This window comes from Cherax quadricarinatus, chromosome 9, assembly GCF_038502225.1.
Source record: "Cherax quadricarinatus isolate ZL_2023a chromosome 9, ASM3850222v1, whole genome shotgun sequence".
In the NCBI taxonomy this organism is placed as follows: domain Eukaryota; kingdom Metazoa; phylum Arthropoda; class Malacostraca; order Decapoda; family Parastacidae; genus Cherax; species Cherax quadricarinatus.
In genome coordinates, this window is record NC_091300.1 from 12,986,583 (window position 1) to 13,007,000 (window position 20,418).

The window sequence follows — 20,418 nt, forward strand, 5'->3', positions numbered from 1 at the left end:
TTGTTAATTTGTGTAGCACAAATTGTAGTGTCTTTGGCTCACATCTGAGGGACCTGGGTCCCATCCTTGCACAAATAGAAGTGTTGGGAATATTTCCTTGTACCTGTTACCCCTGTTCACCAAGCAGTAAGTAGGTACCTTGGTGTTAGCTAGGTGTTGTGGGAACATATGTATAAATCAATGAAATGAGATTTGTTTCCCTACTCTAACTGTAATGGATCTAGAGATATGGTCTGGAGAAGTTTACGGCTAGGATCAAATGTGAAAATAGCATTGAGTAGGTTTGCTAAAATGGATGTGGCATCTAATCTAATTAAAATCCCATGAAAATTTATATTCCAGTCTGAGGTAGTCATGTAGACTAATCCCCATTTAGTGGGTGAGAAAAAAATATGTTGTGCATTTTGACCTTTTTCAGGTCAAAGGTTACAAAAAGGGTCAGCTTTTTTGCTTGACCACTTAGGTCAAAAATGGTCTAAATAAAAAGTTTAAGAGCTTCTTTTTAGCTTTAAAATGGTATGTGTATCAGCTCTGTAGGCACTATACATGTTTACCTGGAGTTTACCTGGAGAGAGTTCCGGGGGTCAACGCCCCCGTGGCCCGGTCTGTGACCAGGCCTCCTGGTGGATCAGAGCCTGATCAACCAGCCTGTTACTGCTGGCTACACGCAATCGAACGTACGAGCCACAGCCTGGCTGGTCAGGTACCGACTTTAGGTGCTTGTCCAGTGCCAGCTTGAAGACTGCCAGGGGTCTGTTGGTAATCCTCCTTATGTATGCTGGGAGGCAGTTGAGCAGTCTCGGGCCCCTGACACTTATTGTATTGTCTCTTAACGTGCTAGTGACACCCCTGCTTTTCATTGGGGGGATGTTGCATCACCTGCCAAGTCTTTTGCTTTCGTTGTGAGTGATTTTCATGTGCAAGTTCGGTACTAGTCCCTCTAGGATTTTCCAGGTGCATATAATCATGTATCTCTCCCGCCTGCGCTCCAGGGAATACAGGTTCAGGAACTTTAAGCGCTCCCAGTAATTGAGGTGTTTTATCTCCGTTATGCTCGCTCTGAAGGTTCTTTGTGCATTTTCTAGGTCAGCAATTTCACCTGCCTTGAAAGGTGCTGTTAGTGTGCAGCAATATTCCAGCCTAGATAGAACAAGCGACCTGAAGAGTGTCATCATGGGCTTGGCATCCCTAGTTTTGAAGGTTCTCATTATCCATCCTGTCATTTTTCTAGCAGCTGCGATTGATATAATGTTATGGTCCTTGAAGGTGAGACCCTTCAACATGGTCACTCCTAGGTCTTTGACGTTGGTTTTTCGCTCTATTTTGTGGCCGGAATTTGTTTTGTACTCTGATGAAGATTTAATTTCCTCATGTTTACCATATTGGAGTAATTGAAATTTCTCATCGTTGAACATCATATTGTTTTCTGCAGCCCATTGAAAGATTTGGTTGATGTCCGCCTGGAGCCTTGCAGTGTCTGCAATGGAAGACACTGTCATGCACATTCGGGTGTCATCTACAAAGGAAGACACGGTGCTGTGGCTGACATCCTTGTCTATGTCAGATATGAGGATGAGAATCAAGATGGGAGCGAGTACTGTGCCTTGTGGAACAGAGCTTTTCACCGTAGCTGCCTCGGACTTTACTCTGTTGACTACTACTCTTTGTGTTCTGTTTGTGAGGAAATTATAGATCCATTTACCAACTTTTCCTGTTATTCCTTTAGCACGCATTTTGTGCGCTATTACGCCATGGTCACACTTGTCGAAGGCTTTTGCAAAGTCTGTATATATTACATCTGCATTCTTTTTGTCTTCTAGCGCGTCTAGGACCTTGTCGTAGCGATCCAATAGTTGAGACAGACAGGAGCGACCTGCTCGAAACCCATGTTGCCCTGGGTTGTGTAATTGATGGGTTTCTAGATGGGTGGCGATCTTGCTTCTTAGGACCCTTTCAAAGATTTTTATGATATGGGATGTTAGTACTATTGGTCTGTAGTTCTTTGCTATTGCTTTACTGCCCCCTTTGTGGAGCGGGGCTATGTCTGTTGTTTTTAGTAGCTGTGGGACGACCCCCGTGTCCATGCTCCCTCTCCATAAGCATCATTGGGACCTGTAGTGTGCCACATTACAGAGTGGTTTGGTTAGAATACACTTAACCCTTTGAGGGTTGACAGGCCCTCTCCAAGACTCGTTCTCAGGGTTGGCCAAATTTAAAAAAAAAAATTAACTTTTTCTTATGAAAAGATAGAGAATCTTTTCCCGATCATAATGACACCAAAAGTATGAAATTTGATGGAAAACTTACGGAATTATGCTCTCGCGAAGTTAGCGGTCTCGGCGATGTTTATGCATCGGCGATTTTGCCCACTTTGTGCCCCATTTTCGGCCAATTCCACTGTACTAGACGACAAAAAAATGAATATTTTGCTAGAACTATTTTTTCTATCGAATGAGTGCAAGAAACCACCCATTTACCAATTTCAACTATCCAGTACAGTGGTCAGAATTTAGCAATTTTGCCAATTTCACACAAATTTCAAAAGATGCCAATTTCCGAATAGGGTCCAGAATAAACAAGAAAGACATTCCTGGCACTAAAATTACATTTCCTCTGTTCATTAGTCACGTCTCAAGGCCCCTCTTACATTCTTTTGCTTTCCACTTTGAATTTTTATTCTCACAAAAAATAGAAGATTTACTGTTATGCAGACTACTGCATTAGTGTAAAAAATGGTATAAATAATATTGGTGCACTTACGAAAGAATATTAAACTTACCAGTTGACGTGTATTGGATGCTTGGCATGATTTATTTACTTTTGAACTTTGGTAAAAATCAAACATTTCTGCTACTTTGAGCTCAATTTCAAAGGTACTTTTCATTGTAAAACCAGTCAAAAACATCTCATTTCTGTAATATGTCTTCCATTCTATAAAATGAGACCAAGAAAACTAGAATACAACAATAAATACCATACGAAAATACTGTGCAAAGTTGCTGTTTTATTCCAAAAAACGGTCAAAGTTTTTTTTTTTTTCTCATTATGCACTGTGTGCTGCAGGATTTTTTTTATACTGTGCACACTGACCACATAGACCCATTCTTTCATATGTAGGCCTACCAGCTTTCTCCCACTAGATTTGAGGGCGCTAGAATTTAGGCGTACTAGTACGTCAAAAACCCTGGGTCATAAGCCGTACTAGTACGGCCGAAACCCTTAAAGGGTTAATGAACCTATCAGTAGAGAGACTGCTACATTTTCCCCATTTTTGTCACTGCTTTCTCATCCACTGGCTTGCTTCTGTGGATTTACAACCATCTGCATAATTTATAAGAACATAAGAAAGAAGATAAGATAAGATTTCGTTCGGATTTTTAACCCTGGAGGGTTAGCAACCCAGGATAACCCAAGAAAGTAAGTGCGTCATCGAGGACTGTCTAACTTATTTCCATTGGGGTCCTTAATCTTGTCCCCCAGGATGTGACCCACACCAGTCGACTAACACCCAGGTACCTATTTGCTGCTAGGTGAACAGGACAACAGGTGTAAGGAAACGTGTCGAATGTTTCCACTCGCCGGGAATCGAACCCGGGCCCTCCGTGTGTGAAGCGGGAGCTTTAGCCACCAGGCCGCCGGGCCACTGCAAGGAACACTGCAACAGGCCTACTGACCCATGCGGAGCAGGTCCATGTCCCCTGCAGATTAGACCAATGACCCCCCACCCCCCGGATTAGCCCAATGACCCACCCAGTCTGATCATCTCCACTCAAGGATGGAGCACTGCACCAGACCCAGCAGCACAAGCTAGTCAGGTCCAACTCACACCCACCCACACCCACTCATGTATTTATCTAACCTATTTTTAAAACTACACAACGTTTTAGCCTCAATAACTGTACTCAGGAGTTTGTTCCACTCATCCAAAACTCTATTACCAAACCAGTGCTTTTCTATATCCTTTCTGAATCTGAATTTTTCCAACTTGAAACCATTGCTGTGAGTCCTGTCTTGGCTGGAAATTTTCAGCATGCTATTTACATCCCCTTTATTTATTCCTGTTTTCCATTTATACACCTCAATCATATCCCCCCTAATTCTACGCATTTCGAGAGAGTGCAGATTCAGGGCCCTCAGTCTGTCCTCATAGGGAAGATTTCTGATACATGGGATCATCATTGTCATCCTCCTCTGTATGTTTTCCAGAGCATTTATATCCATTCTGTAATACGGAGACCAGAACTGAGCAGCATAGTCTAAATGAGGCCTAACCAAGGATATATAGAGTTGAAGAACAACCTGAGGACTTCTATTATTTATACTTCTAGATATGAAGCCAAGAATTCTGTTAGCTTTATTACAAACACTAATGCACTGTTGTCTTGGTTTTAAATTACTGCTAACCAGAACTCCTAAATCCTTTTCGCAGTCTGTAGTATTAAGATCTACATTATTTAGTTTATATGTGGCATGGTTATTTACCTGTCCAACATTTAGAACTTTGCATTTGTCAATATTAAACTGCATCTGCCACTTCTCCGACCATTGCATCAGTCTATTCAAATCATCCTGGAGTGCTCTAGTGTCCTCATTAGAATGAATTGGACGGCCTATTTTGGTGTCATCAGCAAATTTGCTTATGTCGCTATTTATTCCCACATCTATGTTGTTTATGTAAATTGTGAACAACAACAACGGGCCCAACACTGACCCCTGAGGAACACCGCTTGTGATGTGCCCCCATTCTGATTTCTCCCCATTTATGCAAATTCTCTGCTGTCTATTTGTCAGCCATGCCTCTACCCAGGAAAAAACTTCTCCTCCTATTCCGTGTGCCTTAAGTTTCCTCAATAGCCTCTGATGTGGAACTCTATCGAAAGCCTTACTGAAGTCCATATACACAATATGATATTCATTACCATGATCTACCTCCTCAAACACCTTAGTGAAAAAAGTTAGTAAATTCGTAAGACAGGAACGCCCCTTTGTAAAATCGTGTTGCGTTTCATTAATCAATCTGTGCCTGTCAAGATGGCTGTGAATTGCTTCGGCAATTATTGATTCCATAAATTTTCCCACTATGGAGGAAAGGCTTATTGGTCTATAGTTCGAAGCCAAGGACCTGTCATCTGCCTTGTAAATAGGTATTACATTTACCATTTTCCACTTATCAGGCACTATGCCAGATTGTAGTGATATATTAAAAAGATTAGCCAAAGGTATGCTAAGTTCCTCTTTACATTCCTTTAACACCCTTGCAAACAGTTCATCAGGGCCTGGGGATTTGTTAGGTTTTAGTTTCTCTATTTGTCTGAGGACCATGTCACTAGTTACCGCAATCGTACATAGTTTATTATCATCCTGTTCTACATAATCTATTATTTCAGGAATATCGCTAGTATTTTCCTGGGTGAAAACTGAGAGGAAGTAGGTATTTAGAATTTCACACATATCCTTATCACTGTCAGTGATCTGACCAGAGTTACTCTTAAGTGGGCCAATCTTGTCCCTGATCTTACTTCTGTATACCTGAAAGAATCCTTTAGGGTTAATCTTTGAATCCCTTGCGACCTTAGCCTCATAATCCCTTTTTGATTTTCTTATTCCTTTCTTTATTTCTCTCTCTAATTGAATATATTGATTTCTTAACTGCCCATCCCCTCTTTTGATACTCCTATATATGCCTCTCTTTTGACCAGTGAGATGTTTTAATCTATTGTTCATCCATTTGGGATAATTTTTGTTAGATCTAATTTCCCTACTCGGAACAAAAGTTGTCTGGGCAGCTAGAACTATGCTCTGAAAAATGTCATATTGGCAACCAAGATCACCTACCTGACCCATAGTCAGGACATCCCAATTTAGCCCACCCAGGTAATTTTTCAGTCCCATGAAGTCGGCCAAGCAAAAATCTGGGACAGAGATTTGATTGCAGTTATCTGGGTAATTCCATGATATATTAAAACTAAGTGATTTGTGATCACTTTCCCCAAGCTCATCATTAACCTCAAGATTATTAATTAGTGAATCTTTGTTGGCAAGAACCAAGTCAAGCAGATTGTTTCCTCTAGTTGGTTCTGTCACAACCTGTTCTAAAAAGCAATCCTGAACTGTATCAAGAAAGTCACTAGACTCAAGATTTCCTGTCATATTGTTCCAATCAATTTGTCTAGAGTTAAAATCTCCCATTATAACAACATTTTCATATCTAGATGCCTTATGAATTTTGTCCCATAACTTACTGCCCTCCCTATTAAGGTTTGGGGGTCTATAAATCACACCCAAAATTAATTTGTCATGTCCCTCGAAAAACTGTAGCCAAACAGATTTTGTGTTCGATGTCTCTAATCTTATATCATGTCTAAGACAACAATTTAAATTTTCTCTGACATACATTGCCACACCACCACCCTTCCTGTTGACCCTGTCAGTGTGGAATAGTTTATAACCCTGTATGTTGCATTCAGAAGGCATTTCTCTATCTTTCAGGTTGAACCAGGTCTCTGTTATACCAATAATATCTATATTACCTACACATGCAAGTAATCTTAGCTCATCTATCTTATTTCTTAGACTCCTACTATTTGTATAGTGAACTTTAAGGGAGCTAGTCACTCGTTGCCCTCTACTATCCCTCTTTGTTTGTTGATCAATTGATTTGCCATTACTAGCAACTTTATTTTGAATATTGTCTTTTAAACATATCCCTGAGGTATCCCGGTAATAACTGCTGTTTTTAACCCTAATGCTACAGCCTGATTGTTTCCCACAAACACCCATACCTCTATAATCTATCAGTTTAAATTCCTAGACAAGTCATCAATTACCCTCTCAATTGAATTGGCTAATGCAACCACTCCATCCCCAGAGAGATGAACCCCATCCTTTGCATACATATCACGTTTGTCAAAGAATAGGTCCCAGTTATCAATGAATGGGATTGCAAGTTCATTGCAGTACCTGTCTAGCCAGCAATATATACCAGTTGCCCTAGACATCCATTCATTGCCCACTCCCTTTCTAGGCAAGATGCTACTTATGACTCAGTATAATGATGAAATTTGAAATTATGCTAGCCGAAATTAGTGCTGGATTACTGATGGAACCGGATAACTGATTGCCGGATTAGTGATGGCTGACCTTTACTACTATAAAGAAAGCCGCTTGTTATGCAGAGCATTTTGGGCAAATTAGGTCAGTTTTGTCCCAGGATGCGACCCACACCAGTCGACTAACACCCAGGTACCCATTTTACTGATGGGGAACATAGACAACCAGTGTAAGGAAACATGCTAAATGTTTCTACCCTTGCTGGGAATCAAACCCGAACACTTGTTGTGTGAAGGGAGAGTCTTAGCTAACACCAGGCCACGGGACACCTAGTCTGTGAAGTGACAGCGTTGTCTACCAGACCACGGGAGGTGCAAGGTGAAACGTGCAATCACTTCACTCATTAAAGATGAGTAGGGATGCTGCAGACTGATGGTTTTGAACTGTGATGTTTACACATTTCTGGCAAGACCACTATTGAATGAGTGTGAATATGCTTCCTTCTTTGGGTCACTCTACCCTGCTGAGAAATGACCAGTGTGATAAAAAAAGAACAACAACAGTTATGTCTTCTGTTTGTTATTTTTTGTATACATTTTCAGGTGGGTGAGATTTTCTTGGCTGCAGGGACAGCTTTTAATAAATTGGCAGAACTCACAATGCAGCTTCACCCAACAGCTGAGCAGTCACCTGCAGGGTAAGTAAGCTACAGCAAACAACTGAATAGTCACCTACAGGGTAAGTAAGCTACATTGAACAGCTGAGCAGACATGTACAAGGTGAGAGTTGCATCAGACTGTATAAATAATATTTGTCTTCGACGAAGGGTTTTGTATTATGCATCGGGTCCATTGACCTCCTTTAGTTGGACTCCCACTAATACGTATGTTACTACTGCATTTGTCATGTAGGTTAAAATCCAAATATATTTGTTACTGCACCTCAATAAAATTTATAATTGACTTTATTATGCACTTGTTGCCTCTCTGAGTGGTGCAGAAGTAAAAAAAATTACTGGACACATAATGGGTCCAGGGACTGCACAATAAATTAACTACCCTTAATGTATCTGATGTATTAACAGTGGAACCTTGGTATACGACCAGCTCCCTACTTGAACAAAGCTCAGCACTCGACCAAATAAATACGACCTGCCAGAACTTTGCTGTAAACAATTTAGTGTTTCTTCACATTTTTTGGTGTTTTTGTATTATTTGTATAAATAAGTCACCATGGGGCCTACGACGATTAGTGATAGCAGCCAACCAAACAGAAAATTGGTTGGGAAGAACTTGTTCGATACTCAAATGGAGCAGCACTCGAACAGCCTTATGGAGTGAATTAAGGTCACATACCGAGGTTCCACTGTATATGTTAAATTCCTTGCAAAGACTGCACACAATAGGTCTTTCAGATATGCACAAGTGTGTTTCAAAAAAATTTCCAGCAGGTGAAATTGCTGACCTAGAAAATGTACAGAGAACCTTCACGGCACGCATAACGGAGATAAAACACCTCAATTACTGGGAGCGCTTGAGGTTCCTAAAACTGTATTCCCTGGAACGCAGGCAGGAGAGATACATGATTATATACACCTGGAAAATCCTAGAGGGACTAGTACCGAACTTGCACACGAAAATCACTCACTACGAAAGCAAAAGACTTGGCAGACGATGCAACATCCCCCCAATGAAAAGCAGGGGTGTCACTAGCACGTTAAGAGACCATACAATAAGTGTCAGGGGCCCGAGACTGTTCAACTGCCTCCCAGCATACATAAGGGGGATTACCAACAGACCCCTGGCAGTCTTCAAGCTGGCACTGGACAAGCACCTAAAGTCGGTTCCTGACCAGCCGGGCTGTGGCTCGTACGTTGGTTTGCGTGCAGCCAGCAGCAACAGCCTGGTTGATCAGGCTCTGATCCACCAGGAGGCCTGGTCACAGACCGGGCCATGGGGGCGTTGACCCCCGGAACTCTCTCCAGGTAAATAACCTTAATATTAACTGGGAAGTTGCTGCCATTATATTTAGTACACAATGCATATACAGTACAACCAAAAAAGTCCTTGAGTCAGCTGTTTGATTGCTTCATGGCCAAATTTTAAAACCTCACAAGGATAGTGGAAACCTGATGTTATAACTATTCTTGCCATAAAGTCTCTTCTTCCAGCATCTACCTTGTTCCTTCAAGTGACTTAGTGCCTGGACCAAACAGACATCATGTGGCCTAGGTTAGGTGGCTTCTGTATATACAATATATATTCTGTATCCCTTCTATATACGTATATAAAATATTTGTACATTTGTTCATCTCTGTTTTACTTTTATATTATATTTTGATTTGTCTCTATTTCTCCTCTGTTCAGTTTCCTGCAACTGATGACTGGAATTGGCCCCATTTCTCTGTAAATAAGTGTTCTTTTCTTGCTCACTTTTTTCTTCAATTAGCCATTTGAAAGTTTCTGTGTGAGTTTTATATTCTAGTCTCCTTATTTTAGGTCTTGTCTTACTGATATCTTCTTGGAGCCTTCCTGTTTCTTTGTCCCTGATACACACAAACTATTTACCTTATATTTAGCCTGAGTGAAGGGTTAATCTTAGAAGCCTGAATTTATCTTATCTTGCATATTCTGTACATGCATATTTGTATAGTCACTTTGTTTTCACTGCAGGACTCAAGTCTCAGTTTGTGGCCTTGCCTTTTAATTAACTATACATGATTGCTCTAATTTGTTTTTTTCTCAGGGCTCTGTCATATGCACATTTATATTCCATGTTTAATACATTAAACTTCCTAACCACACTGAGATTGAAATACGGTACTGAAGTAAATGCACACTGAAATACAGTACTGTAGTAACCACACAATAAAATATAGTATTGCAATAACTGCACAATATTTGCTATAATTTTCTCCTGTTTCTTTTACACAGCAGTTATCTGAATTAAATTTCATCATCCATCTATTACTATTTACTTAATTTAAGTGTTCTTCTCTTAGGGATTTATGGAAAATTTTTGTTAATATTCTATATTTTGCAAAGGATTTTTTTGCTAAATCTCTAATCATATTCATATGTGTATTTTTTTTTTACTCACATCAGGTTTTTTGCTCTTGAACAGGAATAAGACAGCTAGAGGGAATGCATGTATGTGAAGGCATTCTAGGGCTGAGAGTGAATAGATACTTTTATTTCAGTGGGCACTTTCTTGTCATCAACTTCTCATGAGAGTAATGGTGTCTGATGTGTCATGTATTGCTTATTTTTATAAACAATAAAACAGTAAAACTTGAGTAATATGTAAATTACAAGAAATTTGTATGCTTTTTTTTGTTGTTGTTATATTTATCTTGAAATTTACTTTCATACAGTAATGATTGCTGTAGTTATAATATCTTAGTACATACCGAATCCAGACTTTAATAACTATGCTTATCTATACTCTGTTGTTTTGTGCTATTGCTACAGTCTTGTTTTTTATAATATAGGGATGTAATTTGGTTGGCTAGTGCTATTACGAAGAATTTATTCCCTTCAGCACAAAATGGACTGATGAAGAAATAGAAATGCTGCGATCATCTGTGAAAAGATTTGGGGATGATCTTAACGTTATCAGTCAGAGGATAAAGTCACGTACGGTGTAAGTGTCACATTTCTCCTGTTGCTTAACTCGGTCATTATATGGGATTCTTGCATTCTCGTACACCACAAGCCTAGTTCTGCTCCTTTAACTACAAATAGATAAGCACAGTGCAAGTTATATCACTTAATTTTGTATCAGATTAAATAAAGATTTGCTTAGGTAGGAATAAACTTTTTTGCAAAATTATAAGATGAGTGTAACGTTGGGAATATTTAAAGTAAAAATAAGTACTGTAGTAGTGTTTATAATTCCATTTTTACCCAACATTTCTGGCAACTTTAAAGCTAAAGACTAGAGAAATTAAGTTGCTTGAAGAGAATTTTTAAGTTCTACATATAAAGTAGCAATAATACTTAGTGTAACGTGAAGGTAGCTGTTGTTTGATTATACAATCGTATATGTAAGAGCTACAAATAATTAATGGCTGGCTTATAAGCTATTATAATAAAAATAGTAATAATAATATAATAAGAAAATTTTTTTTTTTTCTACCTGGTGATACTTATGGGAAATATTGTTTTTGAAGCTCAGTCTTAGACTAGGCCTCCTGTTAGGTGGCATGATCAGTCAACCAATTGGTATCTGCAACATGCACTCCACCATACTAATCAGCACCACAGCCTGGCTGATCAGGGACAAGTTGAAATTTTGCTTTCCTAATGTGTATTTGATGTAAGCATTCCCTGTTGCTTTAAAGACAGGAGTGAAAATTCATGTTAAAGCCTTTAAGTGGCACTCAGTTTTCAGTAAATAGTAGAAGGATAAAAAAAGGGGAGAGTGAAAGAGAGAGAGATGGGTTATGAGCTAGAGCTCTGTTCTCTATTATGAATAGAGGGCTATTCATAATATGGATTCTTTCCATATTATGAATAGCCCATAAATTTTTTAATGTGAAAAATCTAAATTTAGGTTAGGAAAGTTTTTAGTTTGATATTTTTTTTATCTGAAGAAAAGAGGCATCCAATTTCTATTGTTCAGAAATTTTTATGCAATTCAGACACCACCATAATTGCATGACTGAAAAAGCTTGATTAATGATTAGAATATTGTGCAAAAGTCTAGGCAGTAATGTATGCTTTTCATACTTCAATGTTAGCTTCACTGTTGGGTTTAGCTTCACATTTGGGCCCTGTTATCTGCATCAAGTTCCTACAAAGTTTGTCATGCACAAGGTTATTAGAGATAGAGCATTTCTACCAGTAATTAACTGTTTGTGATATATATTCACTCTTATACAGTCACACAAGCCCAGCACTGCATAAATCTTTTAATGGTGCCTGAACTGGTTTAAACTGAAATTCATGAGAAAAACTTAATGGAAATAGAGCAGATTTGGGTATGAACAAAATCTTATGGTTGGGTTTCAGTTTAAGTGTTGTGCCCCAAAAGAAATTGGACACTGCCAGATGAACCCAAAGCCCAGCATTACTTGATTGGAAATCAAGGAGGAATACCATACAATTTTACTGGATGGAGAATTTACTATCAAATTTTACATACAGGAAGATCTCGCATAATGTGGCAGTTATGCTCCTGAAATTGGGGCTATGTGTAAAATTGCACTGTGTAATATAATTTATTTATTTATTATCACACTGGCCGATTCCCACCAAGGCAGGGTGGCCCGAAAAAGAAAAACTTTCACCATCATTCACTCCATCACTGTCTTGCCAGAAGGGTGCTTTACACTACAGTTTTTAAACTGCAACATTAACACCCCTCCTTCAGAGTGCAGGCACTGTACTTCCCATCTCCAGGACTCAAGTCCAGCCTGCCGGTTTCCCTGAACCCCTTCATAAATGTTACTTTGCTCACACTCCAACAGCACGTCAAGTATTAAAAACCATTTGTCTCCATTCATTCCTATCAAACACGCTCACGCATGCCTGCTGGAAGTCCAAGCCCCTCCCACACAAAACCTCCTTTACCTCCTCTCTCCAACCTTTCCTAGGCCGACCCCTACCCCGCCTTCCTTCCACTACAGACTGATACACTCTTGAAGTCATTCTGTTTCGCTCCATTCTCTCTACATGTCCGAACCACCTCAACAACCCTTCCTCAGCCCTCTGGACAACAGTTTTGGTAATCCCGCACCTCCTCCTAACTTCCAAACTACGAATTCTCTGCATTATATTCACACCACACATTGCTCTCAGACATGACATCTCCACTGCCTCCAGCCTTCTCCTTGCTGCAACATTCATCACCCATGCTTCACACCCATATAAGAGCGTTGGTAAAACTATACTCTCATACATTTCCCTCTTTGCCTCCAAGGACAAAGTTCTTTGTCTCCACAGACTCCTAAGTGCACCACTCACTCTTTTTCCCTCATCAATTCTATGATTCACCTCATCTTTCATAGACCCATCCGCTGACACGTCCACTCCCAAATATCTGAATACATTCACCTCCTCCATACTCTCTCCCTCCAATCTGATATTCAATCTTTCATCACCTAATCTTTTTGTTATCCTCATAACCTTACTCTTTCCTGTATTCACCTTTAATTTTCTTCTTTTGCACACCCTACCAAATTCATCCACCAATCTCTGCAACTTCTCTTCAGAATCTCCCAAGAGCACAGTGTCATCAGCAAAGAGCAGCTGTGACAACTCCCACTTTGTGTGTGATTCTTTATCTTTTAACTCCACGCCTCTTGCCAAGACCTTTGCATTTACTTCTCTTACAACCCCATCTATAAATATATTAAACAACCACGGTGACATCACACATCCTTGTCTAAGGCCTACTTTTACTGGGAAATAATTTCCCTCTTTCCTACATACTCTAACTTGAGCCTCACTATCCTCGTAAAAACTCTTCACTGCTTTCAGTAACCTACCTCCTACACCATACACTTGCAACATCTGCCACATTGCCCCCTATCCACCCTGTCATACGCCTTTTCCAAATCCATAAATGCCACAAAGACCTCTTTAGCCTTATCTAAATACTGTTCACTTATATGTTTCACTGTAAACACCTGGTCCACACACCCCCTACCTTTCCTAAAGCCTCCTTGTTCATCTGCTATCCCATTCTCCGTCTTACTCTTAATTCTTTCAATAATAACTCTACCATACACTTTACCAGGTATACTCAGCAGACTTATCCCCCTATAATTTTTGCACTCTCTTTTATCCCCTTTGCCTTTATACAAAGGAACTATGCATGCTCTCTGCCAATCCCTAGGTACCTTACCCTCTTCCATACATTTATTAAATAATTGCCCCAACCACTCCAAAACTATATCCCCACCTGCTTTTAACATTTCTATCTTTATCCCATTAATCCCGGCTGCCTTACCCCCTTTCATTTTACCTACTGCCTCACGAACTTCCCCCACACTCACAACTGGCTCTTCCTCACTCCTACAAGATGTTGTTCCTCCTTGTCCTATACACGAAATCACAGCTTCCCTATCTTCATCAACATTTAACAATTCCTCAAAATATTCCCTCCATCTTCCCAATACCTCTAACTCTCCATTTAATAACTCTCCTCTCCTATTTTTAACTGACAAATCCATTTGTTCTCTAGGCTTTCTTAACTTGTTAATCTCACTCCAAAACATTTTCTTATTTTCAACAAAATTTGTTGATAACATCTCACCCACTCTCTCATTTGCTCTCTTTTTACATTGCTTCACCACTCTCTTAACCTCTCTCTTTTTCTCCATATACTCTTCCCTCCTTCCATCACTTCTACTTTGTAAAAACTTCTCATATGCTAACTTTTTCTCCCTTACTACTCTCTTTACTTCATCATTCCACCAATTGCTCCTCTTCCCTCCTGCACCCACTTTCCTGTAACCACAAACTTCTGCTGAACACTCTAACACTACATTTTTAAACCTACCCCATACCTCTTCGACCCCATTGCCTATGCTCTTATTAGCCCATCTATCCTCCAATAGCTGTTTATATCTTACCCTAACTGCCTCCTCTTTTAGTTTATAAACCTTCACCTCTCTCTTCCCTGATGCTTCTATTTTCCTTGTATCCCATCTACCTTTTACTCTCAGTGTAGCTACAACTAGAAAGTGATCTGATATATCTGTGGCCCCTCTATAAACATGTACATCCTGAAGTCTACTCAACAGTCTTTTATCTACCAATACATAATCCAACAAACTACTGTCATTTCGCCCTACATCATATCTTGTATACTTATATATCCTCTTTTTCTTAAAATATGTATTACCTATAACTAAACCCCTTTCTATACAAAGTTCAATCAAAGGGTTCCCATTATCATTTACACCTGGCACCCCAAACTTACCTACCACACCCTCTCTAAAAGTTTCTCCTACTTTAGCATTCAGGTCCCCTACCACAATTACTCTCTCACTTGGTTCAAAGGCTCCTATACATTCACTTAACATCTCCCAAAATCTCTCTCTCTCCTCTACATTCCTCTCTTCTCCAGGTGCATACATGCTTATTATGACCCACTTTTTGCATCCAACCTTTACTTTAATCCACATAATTCTTGAATTTACACATTCATATTTTCTTTTCTCCTTCCATAACTGATCATTCAACATTATTGCTACCCCTTCCTTTGCTCTAACTCTCTCAGATACTCCGGATTTAATCCCATTTATTTCCCCCCACCGAAACTCCCCTACCCCCTTCAGCTTTGTTTCGCTTAGGGCCAGGACATCCAACTTCTTTTCATTCATAACATCAGCAATCATCTGTTTCTTGTCATCCGCACTACATCCACGCACATTTAAGCATCCCAGCAATATAATATACATTACAAATAGAATTAGGTACACAGCCATTCAATTTTTTTTTAAGTGTTGATTTCATCAAAAATAATATAGTTCATGATACTCTTACATTGTTAATGTGGTTACTTAACACCATCATCTGTCAACACCTACCAGCACTATCACCTTGTGACACCATCTAACACCACCCTTCACCATCACTGAAGGCCAACAATATTTTCTTATTATAGTTGCTACCATGATTACAACCAACTAGCCTTATCACCTATGATCACCTACCAGCATTATCATCACCTAACACCATCTGTCACCATTATCACCACCTGACACTTACAAAAGTAATATTTTGTATTGTAGCTGCTACCACCTCCACAACCTATCAGCCCCATCACCTGTGATTGCATAGTACCAGGTGTATTAATCATCCAAACTGAGTTAAATTTTCCCCATCTTTAGCTACCATGAGCACAGGCTGGAGCTACGTTCTAGTAATTTTGGGATATAATTGCAATAGAGTTCTAATAAAAACTCACTACCTAAAGCCACGTTATGAGAGGCTTGTCTGTAATTAGTATGTTTTTATTAATTTCTTCTTTATTAACACACTGGCCGATTCCCACCAAGGCAGGGTGGCCTGAAAAAGAAAAACTTTCACCATCATTCACTCCATCACTGTCTTGCCAGAAGGGTGCTTTACACTACAGTTTTTAAACTGCAACATTAACACCCCTCCTTCAGAGTGCAGGCACTGTACTTCCCATCTCCAGGACTCAAGTCCGGCCTGCCAGTTTCCCTGAATCCCTTCATAAATGTTACTTTGCTTACACTCCAACAACACGTCAAGTATTAAAAACCATTTATCTACATTCACTCCTATCAAACACGCTCACGCATGCCCGACGGAAGTTCAAGCCCCTCGCACACAAAACCTCCTTTACCCCCTCCCTCCAACCTTTCCTAGGCCGACCCCTACCCTGCCTTCCTTCCACTACAGACTGATACACTCTTGAAGTCATTCTGTTTCGCTCCATTCTCTCTACATGTCCGAACCACCTCAACAACCCTTCCTCAGCCCTCTGGACAACAGTTTTGGCAATCCCGCACCTCCTCCTAACTTCCAAACTACAAATTCTCTGCATTATATTTACACCACACATTGCCCTCAGACATGACATTTCCACTGCCTCCAGCCTTCTCCTCGCTGCAACATTGATCACCCATGCTTCACACCCATATAAGAGCGTTGGTATAACAATACTCTCATACATTCCGCTCTTTGCCTCCAAGGACAAAGTTCTTTGTCTCAACAGACTCCCAAGTGCACCGCTCACCCTTTTCCCCTCATCAATTCTATGATTCACCTCATCTTTCATAGATCCATCCGCTGACACGTCCACTCCCTAATATCTGAATACACTCACCACCTCCATACTCTCTCCCTCCAATCTGATATCCAATCTTTCATCACCTAATCTTTTTGTTATCCTCATAACCTTACTCTTTCCTGTATTCACTTTTAATTTTCTTCTTTTACATACGCTACCAAATTCATCCACCAACCTCTGCAACTTCTCTTCAGAATCTCCCAAGAGCACAGTGTCATCAGCAAAGAGCAACTGTGACAACTCCTACTTTATGTGTGATTCTTTATCTTTTAACTCCACGCCTCTTGCCAAGACCCTCGCATTTACTTCTCTTACAACCGCATCTATACATATATTAAACAACCACGGTGACATCACACATCTTTGTCTAAGGCCTACTTTTACTGGGAAATAATCTCCCTCTTTCCTACATACTCTAACTTGAGCCTCACTATCCTCGTAAAAACTCTTCACTGCTTTCAGTAACCTACCTCCTATACCATACACCTGCAACATCTGCCACATTGCCCCCCTATCCACCCTGTCATATGCCTTTTCCAAATCCATAAATGCCACAAAAACCTCTTAAGCCATATCTAAATACTGTTCACCTACATGTTTCACTACCTTTCCTAAAGCCTCCTTGTTCATCTGCTATCCTATTCTCCGTCTTACTCTTAATTCTTTCAATAATAACTCTACCATACACTTTACCAGGTATACTCAACAGACTTCTTCTTTCAATGTACCAGCCGTATCCCACTGAGGTGGGGTGGTCCAAAACAAAAAGCGAAAGGTTCTCCTTTCAAATTTAGTAATATATTCAGGAGAAGAGGTTACTAGCCCCTTGCTCCCGGCATTTCAGTCGCCTCTTATGTCACGCATGGCTTACGGAGGAAGAATTCTGTTCCACTTTCCCATGGAGAACTCAACAGACTTATCCCCCTATAATTTTTGCACTCTCTTTTATCCCCTTTGCCTTTATACAAAGGAACTATGCATGCTCTCTGCCAATCCCTAGGCACCTTACCCTCTTCCATACATTTATTAAATAATAGCACCAACCACTCCAAAACTATATCCCCACCTGCTTTTAACATTTCTATCTTTATCCCATCAATCCCAGTTGCCTTACCCCCTTTCATTTTACCTACTGCCTCACAAACTTCCCCCACACTCAAAACTGGCTCTTCCTCACCCCTACAAGATGTTATTCTTCCTTGCCCTATACACAAAATCACAGCTTCCCTATCTTCATCAACGTTTAACAATTCCTCAAAATATTCCCTCCATCTTCCCAATACCTCTAATTCTCCATTTAATAACTCTCCTCTCCTATTTTTAACTGACAAATCCGTTTGTTCTCTAGGCTTCCTTAACTTGTTAATCTCACTCCAAAACTTTTTCTTATTTTCAACAAAATTTGTTGATAACATCTCACCCACTCTCTCATTTGCTCTCTTTTTACATTGCTTCACCACTCTCTTAACCTCTCTCTTTTTCTCCATATACTCTTCCCTCCTTGCATCACTTCTACTTTGTAAAATCTTCTCATATGCTAACTTTTTCTCCCTTGCTACTCTCTTTACATCATCATTCCACCAATTGCTCCTCTTCCCTCCTGCACCCACTTTCCTGTAACCACAAACTTCTGCTGAACACTCTAACACTACATTTTTAAACCTACCCCATACCTCTTCGACCCCATTGCCTATGCTCTCATTAGCCCATCTATCCTCCTATAGCTGTTTATATCTTACCCTAACTGCCTCTTCTTTTAGCTTATAAACCTTCACCTCTCTCTTCCCTGATGCTTCTATTCTTGCATCCCATCTACCTTTTACTCTGTGTAGCTACAATTATAAAGTGATCTGATATATCTGTGGCCCCTCTATAAACATGTACATCCTGAAGTCTACTCAACAGTCTTCTATCTACCAATACATAATCCAACAAACTACTGTCATTTCGCCCTACATCATATCTTGTATACTTATTTATCCTCTTTTTCTTAAAATATCTATTACCTATAACTAAACCCCTTTCTATACAAAGTTCAATCAAAGGGCTCCCATTATCATTTACACCTGGCACCCCAAATTTACCTACCACACCCTCTCTAAAAGTTTCTCCTACTTTAGCATTCAGGTCCCCTACCACAATTACTCCCTCACTTGGTTCAAAGGTTCCTATACATTCACTTAACATCTCCCAAAATCTCTCTCTCTCTACATTCCTCTCTTCTCCAGGTGCATACACGTTTATTATGACCCACTTTTCGCATCCAACCTTTACTTTAATCCACATAATCCTTGAATTTACACATTCATATTTTCTTTTCTCCTTCCATAACTGATCCTTCAACATTATTGCTACCCCTTCCTTAGCTCTAACTCTCTCAGATACTCCAGATTTAATCCCATTTATTTCTCCCCACCGAAACTCCCCTACCCCCTTCAGCTTTGTTTCACTTAGGGCCAGGACATCCAACTTCTTTTCATTCATAACATCAGCAATCATCTGTTTCTTGTCATCCACACTACATCCATGCACATTCAAGCATCCCAGTTTTATAAAGTTTTTCTTCTTCTCTTTTTTAGTAAATGTTTACAGGGGAAGGGGTCACTAGCCCATTGCTCCCGGCATTTTAGTCTCCACATATGACACGCATGGCTTATGGAGGAAAGATTCTTTTCCACTTCCCCATGGACAATAGAAGAAATAAAGAAGAACAAGAGCTATTTAGAAAAAGGAGAAAAACCTAGATGTATGTACAGTGGACCCCCGCTTAACGATCACCTCCAAATGCGACCAATTATGTAAGTGTATTTATGTAAGTGCGTTTGTACGTGTATGTTTGGGGGCCTGAAATGGACTAATCTACTTCACAATATTCCTTATGGGAAAAAATTCGGTCAGTACTGGCACCTGAACATACTACTGGAATGAAAAAAGTTCGTTAACCGGGGGTCCACTGTATATATATCTTTCTTTCTTTCAACACACCGGCCGTATCCCACCGAGGCGGGGTGGCCCAAAAGGAAAAACAAAAGCTTCTCCTTTTACATTTAGTAATATATACAGGAGAAGGGGTTACTAGCCCCTTGCTCCCGGCATTTTAGTCGCCTCTTACAACACGTATGGCTTACGGAGGAAGAATTTTGTTCCACTTCCCCATGGAGGTAAGAGGAAATAAACAAGAACAAGAACTAGAAAGAAAATAGAAGAAAATCCAAAGGGGTGTGTATATATATGCTTGTACATGTATGTGTAGTGTGACCTAAGTGTAAGTAGAAGTAGCAAGACATACCTGAAATCTTGCATGTGTATGAGACAGAAAAAAAAAGACACCAGCAATCCTACCATCGTGTAAAACAATTACAGGCTTCAGTTTTACACTCACTTGGCAGGACGGTAGTACCTCCCTGGGCGGTTGCTGTCTACCAACCTACTACCTAGATGTATATGTATATCTTCTTTCAGCACACCGGCCGTATCCCACCGAGGCGGGGTGGCCCAAAAGGAAAAACGAAAGTTTCTCCTTTCAAATTTAGTAATATATACAGGAGAAGGGGTTACTAGCCCCTTGCTCCCGGCATTTTAGTCACCTCTTACAAC

The 20,418-nt window shown here is 40.0% G+C and overlaps 1 protein-coding gene across 2 annotated transcripts in view; it reads left to right on the forward strand.

Moving 5' to 3' along the window:
- The window catches only part of LOC128686237 (chromatin complexes subunit BAP18), a 37,002-nt gene that overhangs the window by 4,322 nt on the left and 12,262 nt on the right, over positions 1 to 20,418 (forward strand). Inside the window, exons 2-3 of one of the 2 annotated variants that reach the window (XM_070083241.1) lie at positions 7,653 to 7,747; positions 10,591 to 10,692. In XM_070083241.1, coding sequence (XP_069939342.1) covers positions 7,653 to 7,747; positions 10,591 to 10,692 — 197 coding nt within the window. The remainder of the gene's footprint in view (positions 1 to 7,652; positions 7,748 to 10,590; positions 10,693 to 20,418) is intronic. The other variant, XM_070083242.1, reaches the window with a different exon arrangement.